Genomic DNA, 21825 nt, shown 5'->3' with positions numbered 1-21825 from the left:
AGTAAATCAAATCAAAATCAAATCTATTTGTCAAATACACATGGTTAGCAGATGTTAATGCGAGTGTAGCGAAATGCTTGTGCTTCTAGTTCCGACAATGCAGTAATAACCAACGAGTAATCTAACCTAACAATTCCAAAACTGCTACCTTATACACACAAGTGTAAAGGGATAAAGAATATGTACATAAAGATATATGAATGAGTGATGGTACAGAACGGCATAGGCAAGATGCAGTAGATGGTATCCAGTACAGTATATACATATGAGATGAGTAATGTAGGGTATGTAAACAAAGTGGCATAGTTTAAAGTGGCTAGTGATACATGTATTACATAAATATGCAGTAGATGATATAGGGTACAGTATATACATATACATATGAGATGAGTAATGAAGGGTATGTAAACATTATATTAAGTAGCATTGTTTAAAGTGGCTAGTGATATAGTTTACATCAATTCCCATCAATTTCCATTATTAAAGTGGCTGGAGTTGAGTCCGTGTGTTGGCAGCAGCCACTCAATGTTAGTGGTGGCTGTTTAACAGTCTGATGGCCTTGAGATCCCAGCTTTGATGCACCTGTACTGACCTCGCCTTCTGGATGATAGCGGGGTGAACAGGCAGTGGCTCGGGTGGTTGTTAGGGTTAGGGTTAGGGTCCTTGATGATCTTTATGGCCTTCCTGTGACATCGGGTGGTGTAGGTGTCCTGGAGGGCAGGTAGTTTGCCCCCGGTGATGCGTTGTGCAGACCTCACTACCCTCTGGAGAGCCTTACGGTTGTGGGCGGAGCAGTTGCCGTACCAGGCGGTGATACAGCCCGACAGGATGCTCTCGATTGTGCATCTGTAGAAGATTGTGAGTGCTTTTGGTGACAAGCCGAATTTCTTCAGCCTCCTGAGGTTGAAGAGGCGCTGCTGCGCCTTCTTCACGATGCTGTCTGTGTGGGTGGACCAATTCAGTTTGTCTGTGATGTGTACGCCGAGGAACTTAAAACTTACTACCCTCTCCACTGCTGTTCCATCGATGTGGATAGGGGGGTGTTCCCTCTGCTGTTTCCTGAAGTCCACAATCATCTCCTTAATTTAGTTGACGTTGAGTGTGAGGTTATTTTCCTGACACCACACTCTGAGGGCCCTCACCTCCTCCCTGTAGGCCGTCTCGTCGTTGTTGGTAATCAAGCCTACCACTGTTGTGTCGTCCGCAAACTTGATGATTGAGTTGGAGGCGTGCGTGGCCACACAGTCGTGGGTGAACAGGGAGTACAGGAGAGGGCTCAGAACGCACCCTTGTGCGGCCCCAGTGTTGAGGATCAGCGGGGTGGAGATGTTGTTACCTACCCTCACCACCTGGGGACGGCCCGTCAGGAAGTCCAGTACCCAGTTGCCCAGGGCGGGGTCGAGACCCAGGATCTCGAGCTTGATGACGAGTTTGGAGGGTACTATGGTGTTAAATGCTGAGCTGTAGTCGATGAACAGCATTCTCAAATAGGTATTCCTCTTGTCCAGATGGGTTAGGGCAGTGTGCAGTGTGGTTGAGATTGCATCGTCTGTGGACCTATTTGGGCGGTAAGCAAATTGGAGTGGGTCTAGGATGTCAGGTAGGGTGGAGGTGATATGGTCCTTGACTAGTCTCTCAAAGCACTTCATGATGACGGAAGTGAGTGCTACGGGGCGGTAGTCGTTTAGCTCAGTTACCTTAGCTTTCTTGGGAACAGGAACAATGGTGGCCCTCTTGAAGCATGTGGGAACAGCAGACTGGGATAGGGATTGATTGAATATGTCCGTAAACACACCAGCCAGCTGGTCTGCGCATGCTCTGAGGGCGCGGCTGGGGATGCCGTCTGGGCCTGCAGACTTGCGAGGGTTACACGTTTAAATGTTTTACTCACCTCGGCTGCAGTGAAGGAGAGTCTGCATGTTTTGGTTGCGGGCCGTGTCAGTGGCACTGTTTTGTCCTCAAAGCGGGCAAAAAAGTTATTTAGTCTGCCTGGGAGCAAGGCATCCTGGTCCGTGACTGGGCTGGTTTTCTTTTTGTAATCCGTGATTGACTGTAGACCCTGCCACATACCTCTTGTGTCTGAGCCGTTGAATTGCGATTCTACATTCCGTTGTCCTGGGTGAAAGGCAGAACACAGGATCCGCTTCGCGGAAGTCATATTCTTGGTCGTACTGATGGTGAGTTGAGGCTGCTCTTATATTCAGTAGTTCTTCTCGACTGTATGTAATGAAACCTAAGATGACCTGGGGTACCAATGTAAGAAATAACACGTAAAAAAACAAAAAACTGCATTGTTTCCTAGGAACGCGAAGCGAGGCGGCCATCTCTGTCGGCGCCGGAAGTATATGGCATGGCTCTCAAGAGAAGACAGGCTATATGCTCACTGCCCACAAAATGAGGTGGAAACTGAGCTGCACTTCCTAACCGCCTGCCCAATGTATGACCATATTAGAGACACATATTTCCCTCAGATTACACAGATCCACAAATAATTCGAAAACAAATCCAATTTTGATAAACTCCCATATCTACTGGGTGAAATTCCAGTGTGCCATCACAGCAGCAATATTTGTGACCTGTTGCCACAAGAAAAGGGCAACCAGTGAAGAACAAACACCATTGTAAATACAACAAATCTTAATGCTTATTTATTTTCCCTTGTGTACTTTAATCATTTGTACATTGTTACAACACTGTATATATAATGACATTTGTAATGTCTTTATTTTTTTGAAACTTTTGTATGTGTAATGTTTACTATTAATTTGTATTGTTTATTTCACTTTTGTATATTATCTACCTCATTTGCTTTGGCAATGTTAACACATGTTTCCCATGCCAATAAAGCCCCTTGAATTGAATAGATGAGAGAGATTGAGAGAGAGCGAGAGAGAGAGAGAGAGAGAGAGAGAGAGAGAGAGAGGGAGAGAAATAGCGAGCGATAGAGAGAGTTCAAGGTTGGAGTGTTATCAAACAGTAAAGCCACTGCTCACCGATCAATCTAAAGGTAAATTGTATAATCTGTGAGTGAGTGACTGAGTGAGTGAGTGAGTGAGAAGGGGGTGGCGGGGCGGGGGGGTAGTGATTGTGACTCAGCAGTAGGCTATGGTGTATAATGAAGCACTGACCCTAATATAACCCTTACATAACCCTAATATAAAACTAAACCTAATATAACTCTAACCCTAATATAACCCTAACCCTAACATAACCCTAACCCTACTATAACCCTAACCCTACTATAACCCTAACCCTAATATAACCATAACCCTACTATAACCATAACCCTAATATAACCCTAATATAACCCCAACCATAATATAACCCTAACCCTAATATAACCCTAACCCTAACATAACCCTAACCCTACTATAACCCTAACCCTAATATAACCCTAACCCTAATATAACCCTAACCCTAATATAACCCTAACCCTAATATAACCCTAACCCTAACATAACCATAACCCTAATATAACCCTAATATAACCCCAACCATAATATAACCCTACCCTAATTTAACCCTAACCCCAACATAACCATAACCCTAATTTAACCCTAACCCTAACCCTACTATAACCCTAACCCTAATATAACCCTAACCCTAATATAACCCTAACCCTAATATAACCCTAACCCTAATATAACCCTAACCCTAACATAACCATAACCCTAATATAACCCTAATATAACCCCAACCATAATATAACCCTAACCCTAATATAACCCTACCCTAATTTAACCCTAACCCCAACATAACCATAACCCTAATTTAACCCTAACCCCAACATAACCATAACCCTAATTTAACCCTAATATAACCCCAACCATAATATAACCCTAACCCTAATATAACCCTAACCCTAATATAACCCTAACCCTAATATAACCCTAATATAACCCCAACCATAATATAACCCTAACCCTAATATAACCCTACCCTAATTTAACCCTAACCCCAACACAACCATAACCCTAATTTAACCCTAACCCTAATATAACCCTAACCCCAATAAAACCCTAATATAACCCTAACCCTAATTTAACCCTAATATAACCCTAACCATATCCCTAATATAACCCTAATATAACCCTAACCATAACTTTAATATAACTCTAACCATAATCCTAACCCTAATATAACCCTGATATAACCCTAACCATAACCCTAATTTAACCCGAACCCTAATATAACCCTAACCCTAACCATAACCCTAATTTAACCCTAACCCTAATATAACCCTAACCCTAATATAACCCTAACCCTAATTTAACCCTAATATAACCCTAACCATATCCCTAATATAACCCTAATATAACCCTAACCATAACTTTAATATAACCCTAACCATAACCCTAATTTAACCCTAACCATAATATAACCCTAACCCTAATATAACCCTAATTTAACCCTAACCATAACCCTAATTTAACCCTAACCCTAACCCTAACCCTAATATAACCCTAACCCCAACATAACCCTAACCATACTATAACCCTAACCCTAATATAACCCTAATATAACCCTAACCCCAACATAACCCTAACCATAACCCTAATTTAACCCTAACCATAACCCTAATATAACCCTAACCCTAATGTAACCCTAACCCCAACATAACCCTAATATAACCCTAACCCTAATATAACCCTAATATTACCCTAACCATAATCCTAACCCTAATATAACCCTGATATAACCCCAACCATAATCCTAATTTAACCCTAACCATAACCCTAATTTAACCCTAACCATAACCCTAACCCTTATATAACCCTAACCCTAATATAACCCTAACCCTAATATAACCCTAACCCTAATTTAACCCTAACCCCAACATAACCCTAACCATAACCCTAATTTAACCCTAACCACAAAATAACCCTAATATAACCCTAACCCTAATTTAACCCTAACCCCAACATAACCATAACCCTAATTTAACCCTAACCATAACCCTAACCCTAATATAACCCTAACCCTAATATAACCCTTATATAACCCGGAGAAGTGCGTCATTGAGCAGCCTGAACGGTCCACGCGGAGAACCCACGGAGACCTTCCCCACGTAACTACATCATTATATTCCCATAAGAGCGGCAGTTTGGGGCAAGGCTAGGGTTATAATAAGCATAGCTGACAAATTCACCCAAATGTATATTTCTCTCGTGTACTTTCTCTTTTTCTCTCTCTTTTAAATCCCCACATTAACTAATACAACGCCACGACAACATGTACAACTGAATAATGTCCTTAATCAGACTTTGCAAAGCAATGTCAGAGACCAGTAGTATCGTGAAGAGTGCAAAGAGATTAGTGCAACAAGGTCCCTGAGACGCAGTACTAAAATGTGGGCGGGTGGATATGGCTAGTGCCGTGTCACAGAGTTCAGCAGGGTTACAGTAGCTGGAAAGCGACTGTTCGTGAGCCTGCTAGTGAGGGAACGTAAAGACCTGTCTGTACCGCCTGCCTGATGGTAGGAGGGAAAACAGTTTGTGGCATGGATGTGAAGGGTCCCAGATGATGCCGCGCACCACCCTACGCAGACACCGCTTGCGCTGGAGGTCACCGATGGCAGGGAGCTGGGCACCAGTGATGTGCTGGGCGGTTTTCACCACCCATTGCAGGGCCTTCCGGTATGCGACAGAGCATCCGACAAACCACACTGTGGCACAGTTAGTCAGAATGCTCTCGACTGTGAGCGGTAAAAGTGCACAAGGATCTTGGGAGACAGGTGATTTCTTTGCTTTGAGAACTAGGTTGTTGTCAGCGCACCATGCAGCCAGGTGCTTGACCTCCTCCCTGTAGGCTGACTCGTCATTGTTACTGATCAGGCCTACCACCGTGGTGTCGTCTGAGAACTTGACGATGGTGTTGGAACCGTGTACAGGAACGCAGTCATAGGTGAAGAGGGAATACAGGACGCAGCTCTGTGGCTGCGTCAAATCAAATCAAATTTTATGGTGGGGATCCAGCGTTGAGGGAGGCAGGACATAAGGTAGGTCAAAACCAGTCTTTCGAAGCACTTCAGGATCGTGGGGGTGAGTGCAACAGGTCGGAAGTCATTCAGTCTTATTGCGGTCGACTGCTTCAGTACTGGCACAATGGTTGCGGACTTAAAGCACGTGGGGACCACCGCCTGGGCCAGTGACAGGTTGAAAATATCAGTGAAGACCTCGGCCAGCTGTCCAGCACATGCTCTGAGCACACGACCGGGGAAGCCATCAGGACCAGCAGCCTTGCATGCACCCTGCTCAGTGCAGACAACACATCTGCAATGGATAATCTGAGGGGAGGTCGTTTGGGTGGAGCTCAGCTTTGATGGCTGGATCTTTGTTGTCCCTGTCGAAGTGAGCATAGAACCTGTTTAACTCATTGGCGATGGAGACGTCACTGGCTGTGTGGGTAGGGTTTCTTGGCCGGTAGTCTGTGATGGCTTGGATGGCCTTCCACATGCGTCGAGGATTGGAGATGTTGTTGAAGTGCTCCTCAATCTGCAGTTTGTGGTCATGTTTAGCCATCTTGATTCCCTTTTTCAGGTTAGCCCTGGATGAGCTGTAGGCTTCCGTATCGCCGGATCTGAAAGCAGCGCTGCGTGCCTTTAGCAGTAGTCGGACCTCTCTGTTCATCCAAGGCTTCTGGTTGGGGAAGGTCTTTATTAGTTCATGGGTGGTGACGTTGTTGATGCAGATGTTGATGTAATCCAGAATGGAAGAAGCATATGTTTCAATGTCCATATGGGTGTCGTAGGTGGCCTGAGTGGCAAACAATCTCCAGTCTGTGTGTTTAAACTCCTCTGGCCACACTTTGACTGTCCACTTTGACTTGGTTTCACAAGTTTAATAAGGGGTAAATGCTTGGGGAGTAGGAACAGTGAAAGGTGATCAGACTGTCCCAGGTGGGGGAGGGGAATGGCTTTGTAAGACTCCAGAATGTTTGTGTACACGTGGTCTAGTGTATTGTCTCCTCTAGTGGGACAGGAGACATTTTGGTGGAATTTGGGAAAAACAGTTTTAAAATTTGAGTGGTTAAAATCCCCTGCAATAATAAAAGCACCATCAGGATGTGCAGTGTTCTGCTTGCTAATAGCAACCTGCAGTTCTTTCATTGCTAGTTTAGCATTAGCATCCGGAGGTATATAGGCTGCAGCAAAAAAGGCTAGGTAGTAAAAGCCGATGTGCGGTTAGCTTTTGCCTAGCCCGGAGGCCGCCCCGCTTCCCACGCCTTTGTTATCTCGACGCCGCCTCCGGGCACTTCCTCTCAGCGATGTTTCAGTCTCCCGGGGTGTCTTCGCGATCTCTCGTGGAAGTTGTATCTTGTGCATTGTGATCCAGTATCCAGGAGTTCTTGTCTGCTCTATAGAGTGTTCATCAGGCTGTACTGAGTGAATAAATTAAGAACTATTAAGTAAATCACTGCTAATTCGCGTTGTACACGCGCCGCCATGACATGGGCCATTGGTATGTAACCAATAATAATATAACCCTAACCATAATACAAGACAAATATAACCCTAACCCTAATATAACCCTAGCCATAATATAACCCTAACCATAATACAAGACAAATATAACCCTAACCCTAATATAACCCTAACCATAATACAAGACAAATATAACCCTAACCCTAATATAACCCTAACCATAATACAATACAAATATAACCCTAACCCTAATATAACCCTAAACATAATACAAGACAAATATAACCCTAACATAACCCTAACCCTAACATAACCCTAATACAACCCTAACCCTAATATAACCCTAATTGAACCCTAACCCTAATATAACCATAACACAAGACAAATATAACCCTAACATAACCCTAACCCTAATATAACCCTAACATAACCCTAATACAACCCTAACCCTAATATAACCGTAATTGAACCCTAACCCTGATATAACCCTACCCCTAATATAACCCTAACATAACCCAAATATAACCCTAATCCTAACATAACCCTAAAATAACCCTAACCCTAATATAACCCTGACCCTAACATAACCCTGATATAACCCTAACCCTAATATAACCCTAACCCTAATATATAACCCTAACCCTAATATAACCCGTAAAATAACTTAATTTAACCCTAACATAAACCTAATATCAAATCATATTCTATTGGTCACATACACATATTTAACAGATGTTATTGCGTGTGCTTGTTTTCCTTGCTCCAACACTGCAGTAGTTTAACATAATAAATGGCTCTCTATCCACCGGATGTGTACCAAACTCACTAAAAGTGGCAGTAATAAAGCCTCTCTTGAAAAAGTCAAACCTTGACCCAGAAAATATAAAAAACTATCGGCCTATATCGAATCTTCCATTCCTCTCAAAAATTTTAGAAAAGGCTGTTGCGCAGCAACTCACTGCCTTCCTGAAGACAAAACAATGTATACGAAATGCTTCTGTCTGGTTTTAGACCCCATCATAGCACCCCATCACCCCATCATAGCACTGAGACTTCTACTTTTAAACTCGGAAAAAACAGAGATGCTTGTTCTAGGTCCCAAGAAACAAAGAAATCTTCTGTTGATCTGACAATTAATCTTAATGGTTGTACAGTCACCTCAAATAAAACTGTGAAGGACCTCGGCGTTACTCTGGACCCTGATCTCTCTTTTGACAAACATATCAAGACTGTTTCAAGGACAGCTTTTTTCCAACCACTTAACACTGCAAAAATCTGAAACTTTCTGTCCAAAAATGATGCAGAAAAATTAATCCATGCTTTTGTCACTTCTAGGTTAGACTACTGCAATGCTCTACTTTCCGGCTACCCGGATAAAGCACAAAATAAACGTCAGTTAGTGTTAAATACGGCTGCTAGAATCCTGACTAGAACCAAAAGATTTGATCATATTACTCAAGTGCTAGCCTCCCTACACTGGCTTCCTGTCAAGGCAAGGGCTGATTTCAAGGTTATACTGCTAACCTACAAAGTATTACATGGGCTTGCTCCTAACTATCTCTCTGATTTAGTCCTGCCGTACATACCTACACGTACGCTACGGTCACAAGACGCAGGCCTCCTGCGTTGTCCCTAGAATTGTCCCTAGAATGTCTATGCAAACAGCTGGAGGCAGGGCATTCTCCTGTAGAGCTCCATTTTTATGGAATGGTCTGCCTACCCATGTGAGAGACGCAATCTCGGTCTCAACCTTTAAGTCTTTACTGAAGACTCATCTCTTCAGTGGGTCATTTGATTGAGTGTAGTCTGGCCCAGGAGTGTGAAGGTGAACGGAAAGGGTCTGGAGCAACAAACCGCCCTTGCTGTCTCTGCCTGGCCGGTTCCCCTCTTTCAACTTCGATTCTCTGCCTCTAACCCTATTACAGGGGCTGAGTCACTGGCTTACTGGTGCTCTTTCATGCCATCCCTAGGAGGGGTGCGTCACTTGAGTGGGTTGAGTCACTGATGTGATCTTCATGTTTGGGTTGGCGCCCCCCCCTTGGGTTGTGCCGTGGTGGAGATCTTTGTGGGCTATACTCGGCCTTGTCTCAGGATGGTAAGTTGGTGGTTGAAGATATCCCTCTAGTGGTGTGGGGGCTGTGCTTTGGCAAAGTGGGTGGGGTTATATCCTTCCTGTTTGGCCCTGTCCGGGGGTGTCATCGGATGGGGCCACAGTGTCTCCTGACCCCTCCTGTCTCAGCCTCCAGTATTTATGCTGCAGTAGTTTATGTGTCGGGGGGCTAGGGTCAGTTTGTTATATCTGGAGTACTTCTCCTGTCTTATCTGGTGTCCTGTGTGAATTTAATTATCTCTTTCTCTCTTTCTTTCTCTCTCTTGGAGGACCTGAGCCCTAGGACCATGCCTCAGGACTACCTGGCATGATGACTCCTTGCTGTCAGTTCACCTGGCCGTGCTGCTGCTCCAGTTTCAACTGTTCTGCCTGCGACTATGGAATCCTGACCTGTTCACCGGATGTGCTACCTGTCCCAGACCTATTATTTGACCATGCTGGTCATTTATGAACATTTGAACATCTTGGCCATGTTCTGTTATAATCTCCACCCGGCACAGCCAGAATAGGACTGGCCACCCCTCATAGCCTGGTTCCTCTCTAGGTTTCTTCCTAGGTTTTGGCCTTTCTAGGGAGTTTTTCCTACCAACGTGCTTCAACACCTGCATTGCTTACTGTTTGGGGTATTAGGCTGGGTTTCTGTACAGCACTTTGAGATATCAGCTGATGTACGAAGGGCTATATAAATACATTTGATTTGATTTGATATAACAATTCACATACAATACACACATCTAAAAGTAAAGTAACGGAATTAAGAAATATATACATATTAGGATGAGCATTGACTAAAATACAGTAGAATAGAATACAGTATATACATATGAGATGAGTAAAGCAGTACGTAAACATTATTAAAGTGACCAGTGATTCCATGTCTACGTATATAGGGCAGCAGCCTCTAAGGTGCAGGGTTCAGTAGCCGGATGGTAGCCGGCTAGTCTGATGGCCTTGAGAGAGAAACTGTTTTTCAGTCTCTCTGTCACAGCTACGATGCAGCTGTACTGACCTCGCCTTCTGGATGGTAGCGGTGTGAACAGGGAGTGGCTCGGGTGGTTGATGTCCTTGATGATCTTTTTGGCCTTCCTTTGACATCGTGTGCTGTAGGTGTCCTGTAGGGCGGGTAGTTTGCCCCCGGTAATGCGTTGGGGAGACAGCACGACCCACTGGAGAGCCTTGCGGTTGCGGGTGGTGCTGTTGCCGTACCAGGCGGTAATATAGCCCGACAGGATGCTTTCAATTGTGCATCTGTAAAAATTTGTGAAGGTTTTAAGTGACAAGTCAAATTTCTTTAGCCTCCTGAGATTGAAGAGGCTCTGTTGCGCCTTCTTCACCACACTGTATGTGAGGGTGGTTCATTTCAATTTGTCAGTGATGTGTATGCCAAGGAATTTGAAGCTTTCCACCTTCTAAACTGCAGTCTTGTCAATGTAGATAGGGGGGGTGCACCCTCTGCTGTTTCCTGAAATCCACAATCATCTCGTTTGTTTTGTTGACATTGAGTGTGAGGTTATTTTCCTGACGCCACACTCCCAGAGCCCTCACCTCCTCCCTGTAGGCTGTCTCCTCATCGTTGGTAATCAAGCCTACTACTGTTGTGTCGTCTGCATTTAACACCATAGGGTACCATGGTGTTGAATGCTGAGCTATTGTCAATAAACAGCATTCTTACATAGGTATTCTTCTTGTCCAGATGGGATAGGGCAGTGTGCAGAGTAACGGTGATTGCATCGCCTGTGGATCTATTGGGGCGGTAAGCAAAAAAAAGTGGGTCTAGGGTGGCAGGTAAGGTGTTATGATCCTTGACGATTCTCTCAAAGCACTTCATGATGACAGAGCTGAGTACTAAGGGGTGATAGTCATTAAGTTCAGTTACATTTGCCTTCTTGGGTACAGGAACAATGGTGGCCATCTTGAAGCAAGTGGGGACAGCAGACTGGGATAGGGAGAGATTGAATATGCCCGTAAACACACCAGCCAGCTGGTCTGCGCATGCTCTGAGGGCGCGCCTAGGGATGCTGTCTGGGCCAGCAGCCTTGCGAGGGTTAACTTAAGGTATAGGGGGCAGCATTTTCACTTTTGGATAAATAGCGTGCCCAATTTCAACTTCCTGCTACTCATGCCAAGAATATAAGATATGCATATTATTAGTAGATTTGGATGGAAAACACTCTGAAGTTTCTAAATCTGTTTGAATCATGTCTGTGAGTATAACATAACTTATGTAGCAGGCAAAACCCAGAGGACTAACCGTTCAGAATTTTTTTGTGAGGTCTCTGTCTGTTCAGTTCTCATTGGCAAATTATATTTCTTAGGAACTTGTTTTCAGTTCCTACCGCTTCCATTGGATGTCACCAGTCTTTGGAATTTGGTTGAGGTTATTCCTTTGTGCAATGAAGAAGTCCGGCCATCTAGGAAATGGGTAACACTGTTGAGATTTGCGACTTGAAAAGTAGCGTTTGTTTCCTCTCGTCCTCTATTGAAAACAGATAGACCCGTCTTCAATTTGATCGATTATTAACGTTTAAAATAACCTAAAGTTGTGTTACAAAAGTAGATTGAAATATTTTGGCAAAGTTTATAGGCAACTTTTTAAATATTTTATAGTGACGTTGCGCATTTTGGAAGCTGTTTTTTTCTGGATCAAACGGGCCAAATAAATGGATATTGTGGATATATATGGACAGAATTAATCGACCAAAAGGACTAATTGTGATGTTTATGGGACATATTGGAGTGCCAACAAAAGAAGCTCGTCAAAGGTAAGGCATGATTTATATTTTATTTCTGCGTTTTGTGTTGCTCCTGCAGGGTTGAAATATGCTACTCTCTTTGTTTACTGTTGTGCTATCATCAGATAATAGCTTCTTATGCTTTTGAAAGTTAGATTTTTATATCATTTTTTAAAATGTGCCGCGCTGCATTTTCCCTGGGCTTTTGCCAAAGTGGGACGCAACCGTCCCCTATACCATAAGAAGTTAACAAGTTTAAATGTTTTACTCACTCATGTATAAGGAGAGGCTACAGTCCTTGGTAGCCGGGCCACGTCGGTGGCACCGTTATCCTCAAAGCGTGCAAAAAACGATTATAAACTACAAAGGGAAGCACAGCCGCAAACTGCCCACTGAGGCATGCATGAGAGCACACCGAGGCATGCATGAGAGCATCAGCTGTTCCGGACGACTGCGGGGCCAGATGGATTACCAGGACGTGTGCTCCAGGCATGTGCTGACCAACTGGCAGGTGTCTTCACTGACATTTTCAACATGTCCCTGAATGAGTCTGTAATAGCAACATGATTCAAGTAGACCACCATAGTCCCTGTGCCCAAGAACACAAAGGCAACCTGCCTAAGTGACTACAGACCCGTAGCACTCACATCCGTAGCCATGAAGTGCTTTCAAAGGCTGGTAATGGCTCACATCAACACCATTTTCCCAGAAACAGTAAACCCACTTCAATTTGCATTCCGCCCAAACAGATCCACAGATGATGCAATCTCTATTGCACTCCCCACTGCCCTTTCCCACCTGGACAAAAGGAACACCTATGTGAGAATGCTGTTCATTGACTACAGCTCAGCGTTCAACACCATAGTACCCTCAAAGCTCATCACCAAGCTATTGATCCTGGGACTGAACACCTCCCTCTGCAACTGGATCCTGGACTTCATGACAGGCCGCCCCCAGAAGGTGAGGGTAGGTAGCAACACATCTGCCACGCTGATCCTCAACACTGTAGCACTTACTGTAATATGCTGGCAACTCCACTTACTGTAATATGCTGCCAACTCCACTTACTGTAATATGCTGCCAACTCCACTTACTGTAATATGCTGCCAACTCCACTTATGTAATATGCTGCCAACTCCACTTATGTAATATGCTGCCAACTTCACTTATGTAATATGCTGCCAACTCCACTTACTGTATGTAATATGCCACCAACTCCACTTATGTAGTATGCTGCCATCTCCACTTATGTAATATGCTGCCAACTTCACTTATGTAATATGCTGCCATCTCTACTTATGTAATATGCTGCCATCTCCACTTATGTAATATGCTGCCAACTCCACTTATGCAATATGCTGCCAACTCTACTTACTGTATGTAATATGCTGTCAACTCCACTTACTGTATGTAATATGCCACCAACTCCACATGTGTAACAGGCAGAGGGTTAGGAACCATCACATTAATTATCTTCTGATAAATCTATGCTGCTATAAACAGGTAAAACCTGTCTTTCAGTACTAGCTGTCGCTGTACTGATTAACCCTAACCCTAACTCTATGCTGCTACTACAAACAGGTCAAACCTGTCTTTCTGACATACACTAGCTGTCGCTGTACTGATTAACCCTAAATCTATGCTGCTACTACAAACACTTGAAACCTTTCTTGTGGTCCGTGGTATCCAATTGGTAGTGTCTCATCGCTGCAACTCCCGCATGGACTCAGGAGAGGAGAGAAGTGTGACCTCCGAAACACAACCAAGCTGCACTGCTTCTTGACACAATGCCCACTTCACCCAGAAGCAAGCCGGAGGAAACACCTGGCAACCGTGTCAGCTGCACTGCACCCGGCCCGCCGCAGGAGTCGCTAGTGCGCAATGGCACAAGGACATCCCTGCCGGCCAAACCCTCCCCTAACCCGGGTGATGCTGGGCCAATTGTGCACCGCCCCCAGCCGTGTCCGGCTGTGACAGAGCATGGACTCGAACCCAGAATTTCTAGTGGCACAGCTAGCACTGCGATGCAGTGCCTTAGACCACTGCGCCACTCGGGATGCCAAAAATCTAACGTTTTTGAGAAAGATCAGTTGAAAACACAATTGTATTGCGTACATTTTTTTTCTTTTTTTCTTTTTTTTCTTTTTTTTTCAGTTTGATAAGAGATTAACATTTTATGAATTTAAGGTTATTTGTCAATGTAAAAAACTTTGGGGTGTGGTGGGATGAGGTTGTGAGAAATCCTAGCAAAAAAAATGGGTTTCCGAGAAATTTGAATGAAAAAATAGGGTCCATGCTTAAAAAATTGGAATACCACTTTTCTAGACTGAAAAGCCCCACCACCTCCACTGAGGAGGATGGCAAACCCCACCCACCTCCACTGAGGAGGATGGCAAACCCCACCCACCTCCACTGAGGTAGATGGCAAACCCCACCCACCTCCACTGAGGTAGATGGCAAACCCCACCCACCTCCACTGAGGAGGATGGCAAACCCCACCCACTTCCACTGAGGAGGATGGCACACCCCACCCACCTCCACAGAGGATGATTGCAAACCCCACCCACCTCCATTGAGGATGATAGCTAAGCCCCACCCACCTCCACTGAGGAGGATGGCAAACCCCACCCACCTCCACTGAGGAGGATGGCACACCCCACCCACCTCCACTGAGGATGATGGCAAACCCCACCCACCTCCATTGAGGATGATAGCTAAGCCCCACCCACCTCAATTGAGGATGATGGCAAACCCCACCCACCTCCACTGAGGATGATAGCTAAGCCCCACCCCTCAATTGAGGTGGTTGTCATTATATAAGGATGCTAATAATAATATTACAATACTAACCTCCACTGAGGATGATGACCGCGAGGAAGAGTGCCATATCACTGTCATACAGCTCCAGGGTGTTGAACTTAACAGAGAACTCAAACTTGGGTTCCATCATATCACAGAAGGGTTTCCTCAGGCTCTTTAGGAACTCTCTCGTCATGAAGATCTGTCCATAGGAGATCAGTGTACCATCTTTGTTCATGAGTGGAGCCCACATGATGATGAGCACCTCGATGACGCCGTACTTCAGCAGAGTCACCTGATCGTTCAGGTCCAATCCCACGAAGCCAGGGATGCTCTTAGCGAACTCTGTGACCTCTCGGACGGCCTCGGCGGAGCGCGACTGACAGCTGTAGAAGAACCTGAGCTGCACCTCGTCAGTGGGCTCTTGGACCAGACCAACACCTCCACCTAGACCTCCACCTACAGCCAGACCATCACTCACTGCCAGACATCCACCTGCAGCAAATCATATTTGTTCAGTGTTATTTCATATTCACTGAACAAAAATATAAACACAACATGTACAGTGTTGGTCCCATGATTCATGAGCTTAAATAAAAGACGCTCAAAATGTTCCATATGCACAGAAACGTGTGGCATATCAAGAAGCTAATTAAATAGCATGATCATTACACAGGTGCACCTTGTGCTGGGACAACAAAAAGCCACTAAAATGTGCAGTTTGGTCACACAACACAATGCCACAGACGTCTTAAGTTTTGAGACGGCATGCAATTGGCATGCTGACTGCAGGAATGTCAGAAATCAGAGCTGTTGTCAACGAATTGCATCTTAATTTCTCTACCATAAGCCACCTCCAATGTTGATTTAGAGAATTTGGCAGTACGTCCAACCGGCATCACAATTTCAGACCACGTGTAACCATACCAGCCCAGGACCTTCACATCTGGCTTTGTCACCTGCGGGATAGTCTCAGAACAGCCACCGGACAGCTGATGAAACTGAGTTTGCACAACCAAATAAGTTCTACACAAACTGTTAGAGACAGTCCCAGGGAATCTCATCTGCGCACTCGTTGTCCCCACAAGGGTCTTGACGTGACTGCAGTTCGGCATCGTAACTGACTTCAGTGGGCAAATGCTCACCTTCGATGTCCACTGGAAAGCTGGAGAAGTGTGTTCTTATGGATGAATCCCGGTTTCAACCGGGCAGATGGCTCGTGTGGGCAAGCGGTTTGCTGATGTCAACGTTGTGAACAGAGTGCCCCATGGTGGCGGTGAGGTTATGGTATGGGCAGGCATAAGCTACGGACAACGAACACAATTGGATTTTATCAAAGGCAATTTGAATGTACAGAGACACCGTGAGCCCATTGTCGTGCCATTCATCCACCGCCATCAGCTCATGTTTAAGCATGATAATGCACGGCCCCATGTCGCAAGGATCTGTACACAATTCCTGGAGGCTGAAAATGTCCCAGTTCAACCATGTTCTGCATACTCACCAGACATGTCACCCATTGAGCCAGTTTGGGATGCTCTGGATTGATGTGTATTCCAGTTCCCGCCAATATCCAGATACTTCGAACACCCATTGAAGAGGAGTGGGACAACATTCCACAGGTCACAATCAACTCCCCTATCTATTTTGTAAGGTATCTGTGACCAACTGATGCATATCTGTATTCCCAGTCATGGGAAATCCATAGATAAGGGACTAATGCATTTATTTCAATTGACTAATTTCCTTACATGAACTGTAACTCAGTAAAATATTTTAAATTGTTGCATGTTGAGTGTATATTTTTGTTCAGTGTAGAAAGGTAACTAACCACTCTACAAAAAAAGAAAAAAGAAATAGGAGAAAGAAAAGGTACAGGGAAAACAGTCACAGAGGACAGATACAACATGATAATACCTAGACCACAGCCAACCCCACAGAGGACAGATACAACATGATAATACCTAGACCACAGCCAGCTCCAGTCCCAGCCTCAGTCCCCGCCTCAGTCCTGGTCTCCTGGACAACATGGATGGGCATCTGCCTGCAGTTGATAAACCTCTCTCCTTCCTGAAGAGACTTCATGTCATGGATTACAAACGGCTGCAGAGAGACAACAAACAAACAAAATCAAGCACATTACTGTGAAACATGGCGACTATCTGGAGACAAGGAAACACCCTGTTATAACATGATGACTATCTGGAGGCAACACCCTGTTATAACATGATGACTATCTGGAGACAACACCCTGTTATAACACGATGACTATCTGGAGACACCACCCTGTTATAACACAATGACTATCTGGAGACAACACCCTGTTATAACACGATGACTATCTGGAGACAACACCCTGTTATAACATGATGACTATCTGGAGACAACACCCTGTTATAACATGATGACTATCTGGAGACAACACCCTGTTATAACATGATGACGATGTGAAGACACCCTGTTATAACATGATGACGATGTGAAGACACCCTGTTATAACATGATGACTATCTGGAGACAACACCCTGTTATAACATGATGACTATCTGGAGACAACATCCTGTTATAACATGATGACTATCTGGAGACACCCTGTCATAATATGATGACTATCTGGAGACACCCTGTCATAACATGATGACGATGTGGAGACAACACCCTGTTATAACATGATGACTATCTGGAGACAACACCCTGTTATAACATGATGACGATGTGAAGACAACACCCTGTCATAACATGATGACTATCTGGAGACAACACCCTGTTATAACATGATGACGATGTGGAGACAACACCCTGTTATAACATGATGACTATCTGGAGACAACACCCTGTTATAACATGATGACTATCTGGAGACAACACCCTGTTATAACATGATGACTATCTGGAGACAACACCCTGTTATAACATGACTAACTGGAGACAACACCCTGTTATAACATGATGACTATCTGGAGACAACACCCTGTTATAACATGATGACTATCTGGAGACAACACCCTGTTATAACATGATGACTATCTGGAGACAACACCCTGTTATAACATGATGACTATCTGGAGACAACACCCTGTTATAACATGATGACTATCTGGAGACGACACCCTGTTATAACATGACTAACTGGAGACAACACCCTGTTAGAACATGATGACTATCTGGAGACAACACCCTGTTATAACATGATGACTATCTGGAGACAACACCCTGTTATAATATGATGACGATGTGGAGACAACACCCTGTTATAACATGATGACTATCTGGAGACAACACCCTGTTCTAACATGATGACTATCTGGAGACAACACCCTGTTATAACATGATGACTATCTGGAGACAACACCCTGTTATAACATGATGACGATGTGGAGACAACACCCTGTTATAACATGATGACTATCTGGAGACAACACCCTGTTATAACATGATGACTAACTGGAGACAACACCCTGTTATAACATGAATAACTGGAGACAACACCCTGTTATAACATGATGACTATCTGGAGACAACACCCTGTTATAACATGATGACTATCTGGAGACAACACCCTGTTATAACATGATGACGATGTGGAGACAACACCCTGTTATAACATGATGACGATGTGGAGACAACACCCTGTTATAACATGATGACTATCTGGAGACAACACCCTGTTATAACATGATGACTATCTGGAGACAACACCCTGTTATAACATGATGACTATCTGGAGACAACACCCTGTTATAACATGATGACGATGTGGAGACAACACCCTGTTATAACATGATGACGATGTGGAGACAACACCCTGTTATAACATGATGACGATGTGGAGACAACACCCTGTTATAATATGATGACGATGTGGAGACAACACCCTGTTATAACATGATGACTATCTGGAGACAACACCCTGTTCTAACATGATGACTATCTGGAGACAACACCCTGTTATAACATGATGACTATCTGGAGACAACACCCTGTTATAACATGATGACAATGTGGAGACAACACCCTGTTATAACATGATGACTATCTGGAGACAACACCCTGTTATAACATGATGACTATCTGGAGACAACACCCTGTTATAACATGATGACTATCTGGAGACAACACCCTGTTATAACATGATGACGATGTGGAGACAACACCCTGTTATAACATGATGACGATGTGGAGACAACACCCTGTTATAACATGATGACGATGTGGAGACAACACCCTGTTATAACATGATGACGATGTGGAGACAACACCCTGTTATAACATGATGACTATCTGGAGACAACACCCTGTTATAACATGACTAACTGGAGACAACACCCTGTTATAACATGATGACGATGTGGAGACAACACCCTGTTATAACATGACTAACTGGAGACAACACCCTGTTATAACATGATGACGATGTGGAGACAACACCCTGTTATAACATGATGACGATGTGGAGACAACACCCTGTTATAACATGATGACTATCTGGAGACAACACCCTGTTATAACATGATGACTATCTGGAGACAACACCCTGTTATAACATGATGATTATCTGGAGACAACACCCTGTTATAACATGATGACTATCTGGAGACAACACCCTGTTATAACATGACTAACTGGAGACAACACCCTGTTATAACATGACTAACTGGAGACAACACCCTGTTATAACATGACTAACTGTAGACAACACCCTGTTATAACATGATGACTATCTGGAGACAACACCCTGTTATAACATGACTAACTGGAGACAACACCCTGTTATAACATGACAAACTGGAGACAACACCCTGTTTTAACATGATGACTATCTGGAGACAACACCCTGTTATAACATGATGACGATGTGGAGACAACACCCTGTTATAACATGATGACTATCTGGAGACAACACCCTGTTATAACATGACTAACTGGAGACAACACCCTGTTATAACATGATGACTATCTGGAGACAACACCCTGTTATATCATGATGACTATCTGGAGACAACACCCTGTTATAACATGATGACTATCTGGAGACAACACCCTGTTATAACATGACTAACTGGAGACAACACCCTGTTATAACATGATGACTATCTGGAGACAACACCCTGTTATAACATGACTAACTGGAGACAACACCCTGTTATAACATGATGACTATCTGGAGACAACACCCTGTTATAACATGTGCCATCAAACCCCTGCAACATATTCAGAACACTGCCACCAGATCTGGTCTTCAACCTTCCCAAGTTCTCCCATGTCACCCCACTCCTCTGCACGCTTCACTGGCTTCCAGTCAAAGCTCACTTCCACTATAAGACTATGATACTTGCCTATGGAGCAGCAAGAGGAACTGCCCCTCCCTACCTTCAGGCTATGATAAAACCCTACACCCCAACCTGGGTAGTCTGTTCTGCCACCTCTGGTCTCTTAGCCCTCCCACCTCTATGGGAGGGCAGCTCCCGCTCAGCCCAGTCAATGTTATTTTATGACCTAGCACCCCAATGCTGGAACCAGCTTCCCCCTGAAGCTAAGACAGCAGAGTACCTGCCTATTTTTGGTAAACATCTGAAACCCTACCTCTTCAAAGAGTATCTTAAATAATCCCACAGCACCCCTCCCCTCCCCCACCCACTAGTACTAAACTCAGCAAAAAAAGAAACATCCCTTTTTCAGGACCCGGTCTTTCAAAGATAATTAGTTAAAATCCAAATAACTTCACAGATTTTCATTGTAAAGGGTTTAAACACTGTTTCACATGCTTGTTCAATGAACCATAAACAATGAAGGAACATGCACCTGTGGAACGGTCATTAAAACACTAACAGCTTACAGACGGGAGGCAATTAAGGTCACAGTTATGAAAACTTAGGACACTAAAGAGGCCATTCTACTGACTCAAAACCACCAAAAGAAAGATGTGGCCAGGGAAATAAATTGCAATGCCCGTACTATGAGACGCATAAGACAGCGCTACAGGGAGATGGGACGGAGAGCTGATCGTCCTCGCAGTGGCAGACAACCTGCACAGGATCGGTACATCCAAACATCACACCTGCAGGACAGGTACAGGACGGCAACAACAACTGCCCGAGTTACACCAGGAACACACAATCCCTCCAATGCTCAGACTGTCCGCAATAGGCTGAGAGAGGCTGGACTGAGGGCCTGTAGGCCTGTTGTAAGGCAGGTCCTCACCAGACATCACCGGCAACAACGTCGCCTATGGGCACAAACCCACCGTCGCTGGACCAGAGAGGACTGGCAAAAAGTGCTCTTCACTGACAAGTCGTGGAAATCCTCCTCCCTCATGTGGTACCCTTCCTGCCACCAGCCATACTGCTCATTCTGTGCATTATTTCCTGCAAGACAGGAATGTCAGTATTCTGCCATGGCCAGCGAAGAGCCCGGATCTCAATCCCATTGAGCACGTCTGGGACCCTGTTAGATCGGAGGGTGAGGGCTAGGGCCATTCCCCCCAGAAATGTCCTGGAACTTGCAGGTGCCTTGGTGGAAGAGTGGGGTAACATCTCACAGCAAGAACTGGCAAATCTGGTGCAGTTCATTATTACATTTCTGTTAGGCACATGTCTGTGGAACTTGTTCAGTTTATGTCTCAGTTGTTGAATCTTGTTATGTTCATACAAATATTGACATATGTTAAGTTTGCTGAAAATAAACGCAGTTGACAATGAGGACATTCCTTTTTTTGATGAGTTTATAATCCTAACCCAAAGACATCCCTAACCATAATACAA

At 44.4% G+C, this 21825-nt stretch overlaps 1 protein-coding gene across 3 annotated transcripts in view; it reads right to left on the bottom strand.

Annotated features, from left to right (window-relative positions):
* The window catches only part of pparg (peroxisome proliferator-activated receptor gamma), a 118935-nt gene that overhangs the window by 12625 nt on the left and 84485 nt on the right, over nt 1-21825 (bottom strand). For all 3 annotated transcript variants that reach the window (XM_036984368.1, XM_036984365.1, XM_036984366.1), the window contains exons 6-7: nt 17029-17167; nt 15116-15559 (exon numbers count right to left, since the gene is read on the bottom strand). In XM_036984368.1, coding sequence (XP_036840263.1) covers nt 15116-15559; nt 17029-17167 — 583 coding nt within the window. The remainder of the gene's footprint in view (nt 1-15115; nt 15560-17028; nt 17168-21825) is intronic.

Source organism: Oncorhynchus mykiss, chromosome 7, assembly GCF_013265735.2.
Source record: "Oncorhynchus mykiss isolate Arlee chromosome 7, USDA_OmykA_1.1, whole genome shotgun sequence".
Classification (NCBI taxonomy): domain Eukaryota; kingdom Metazoa; phylum Chordata; class Actinopteri; order Salmoniformes; family Salmonidae; genus Oncorhynchus; species Oncorhynchus mykiss.
Note: the sequence above shows the minus strand (reverse complement) of the source record. Positions and strands in the feature narration are given on the sequence as shown.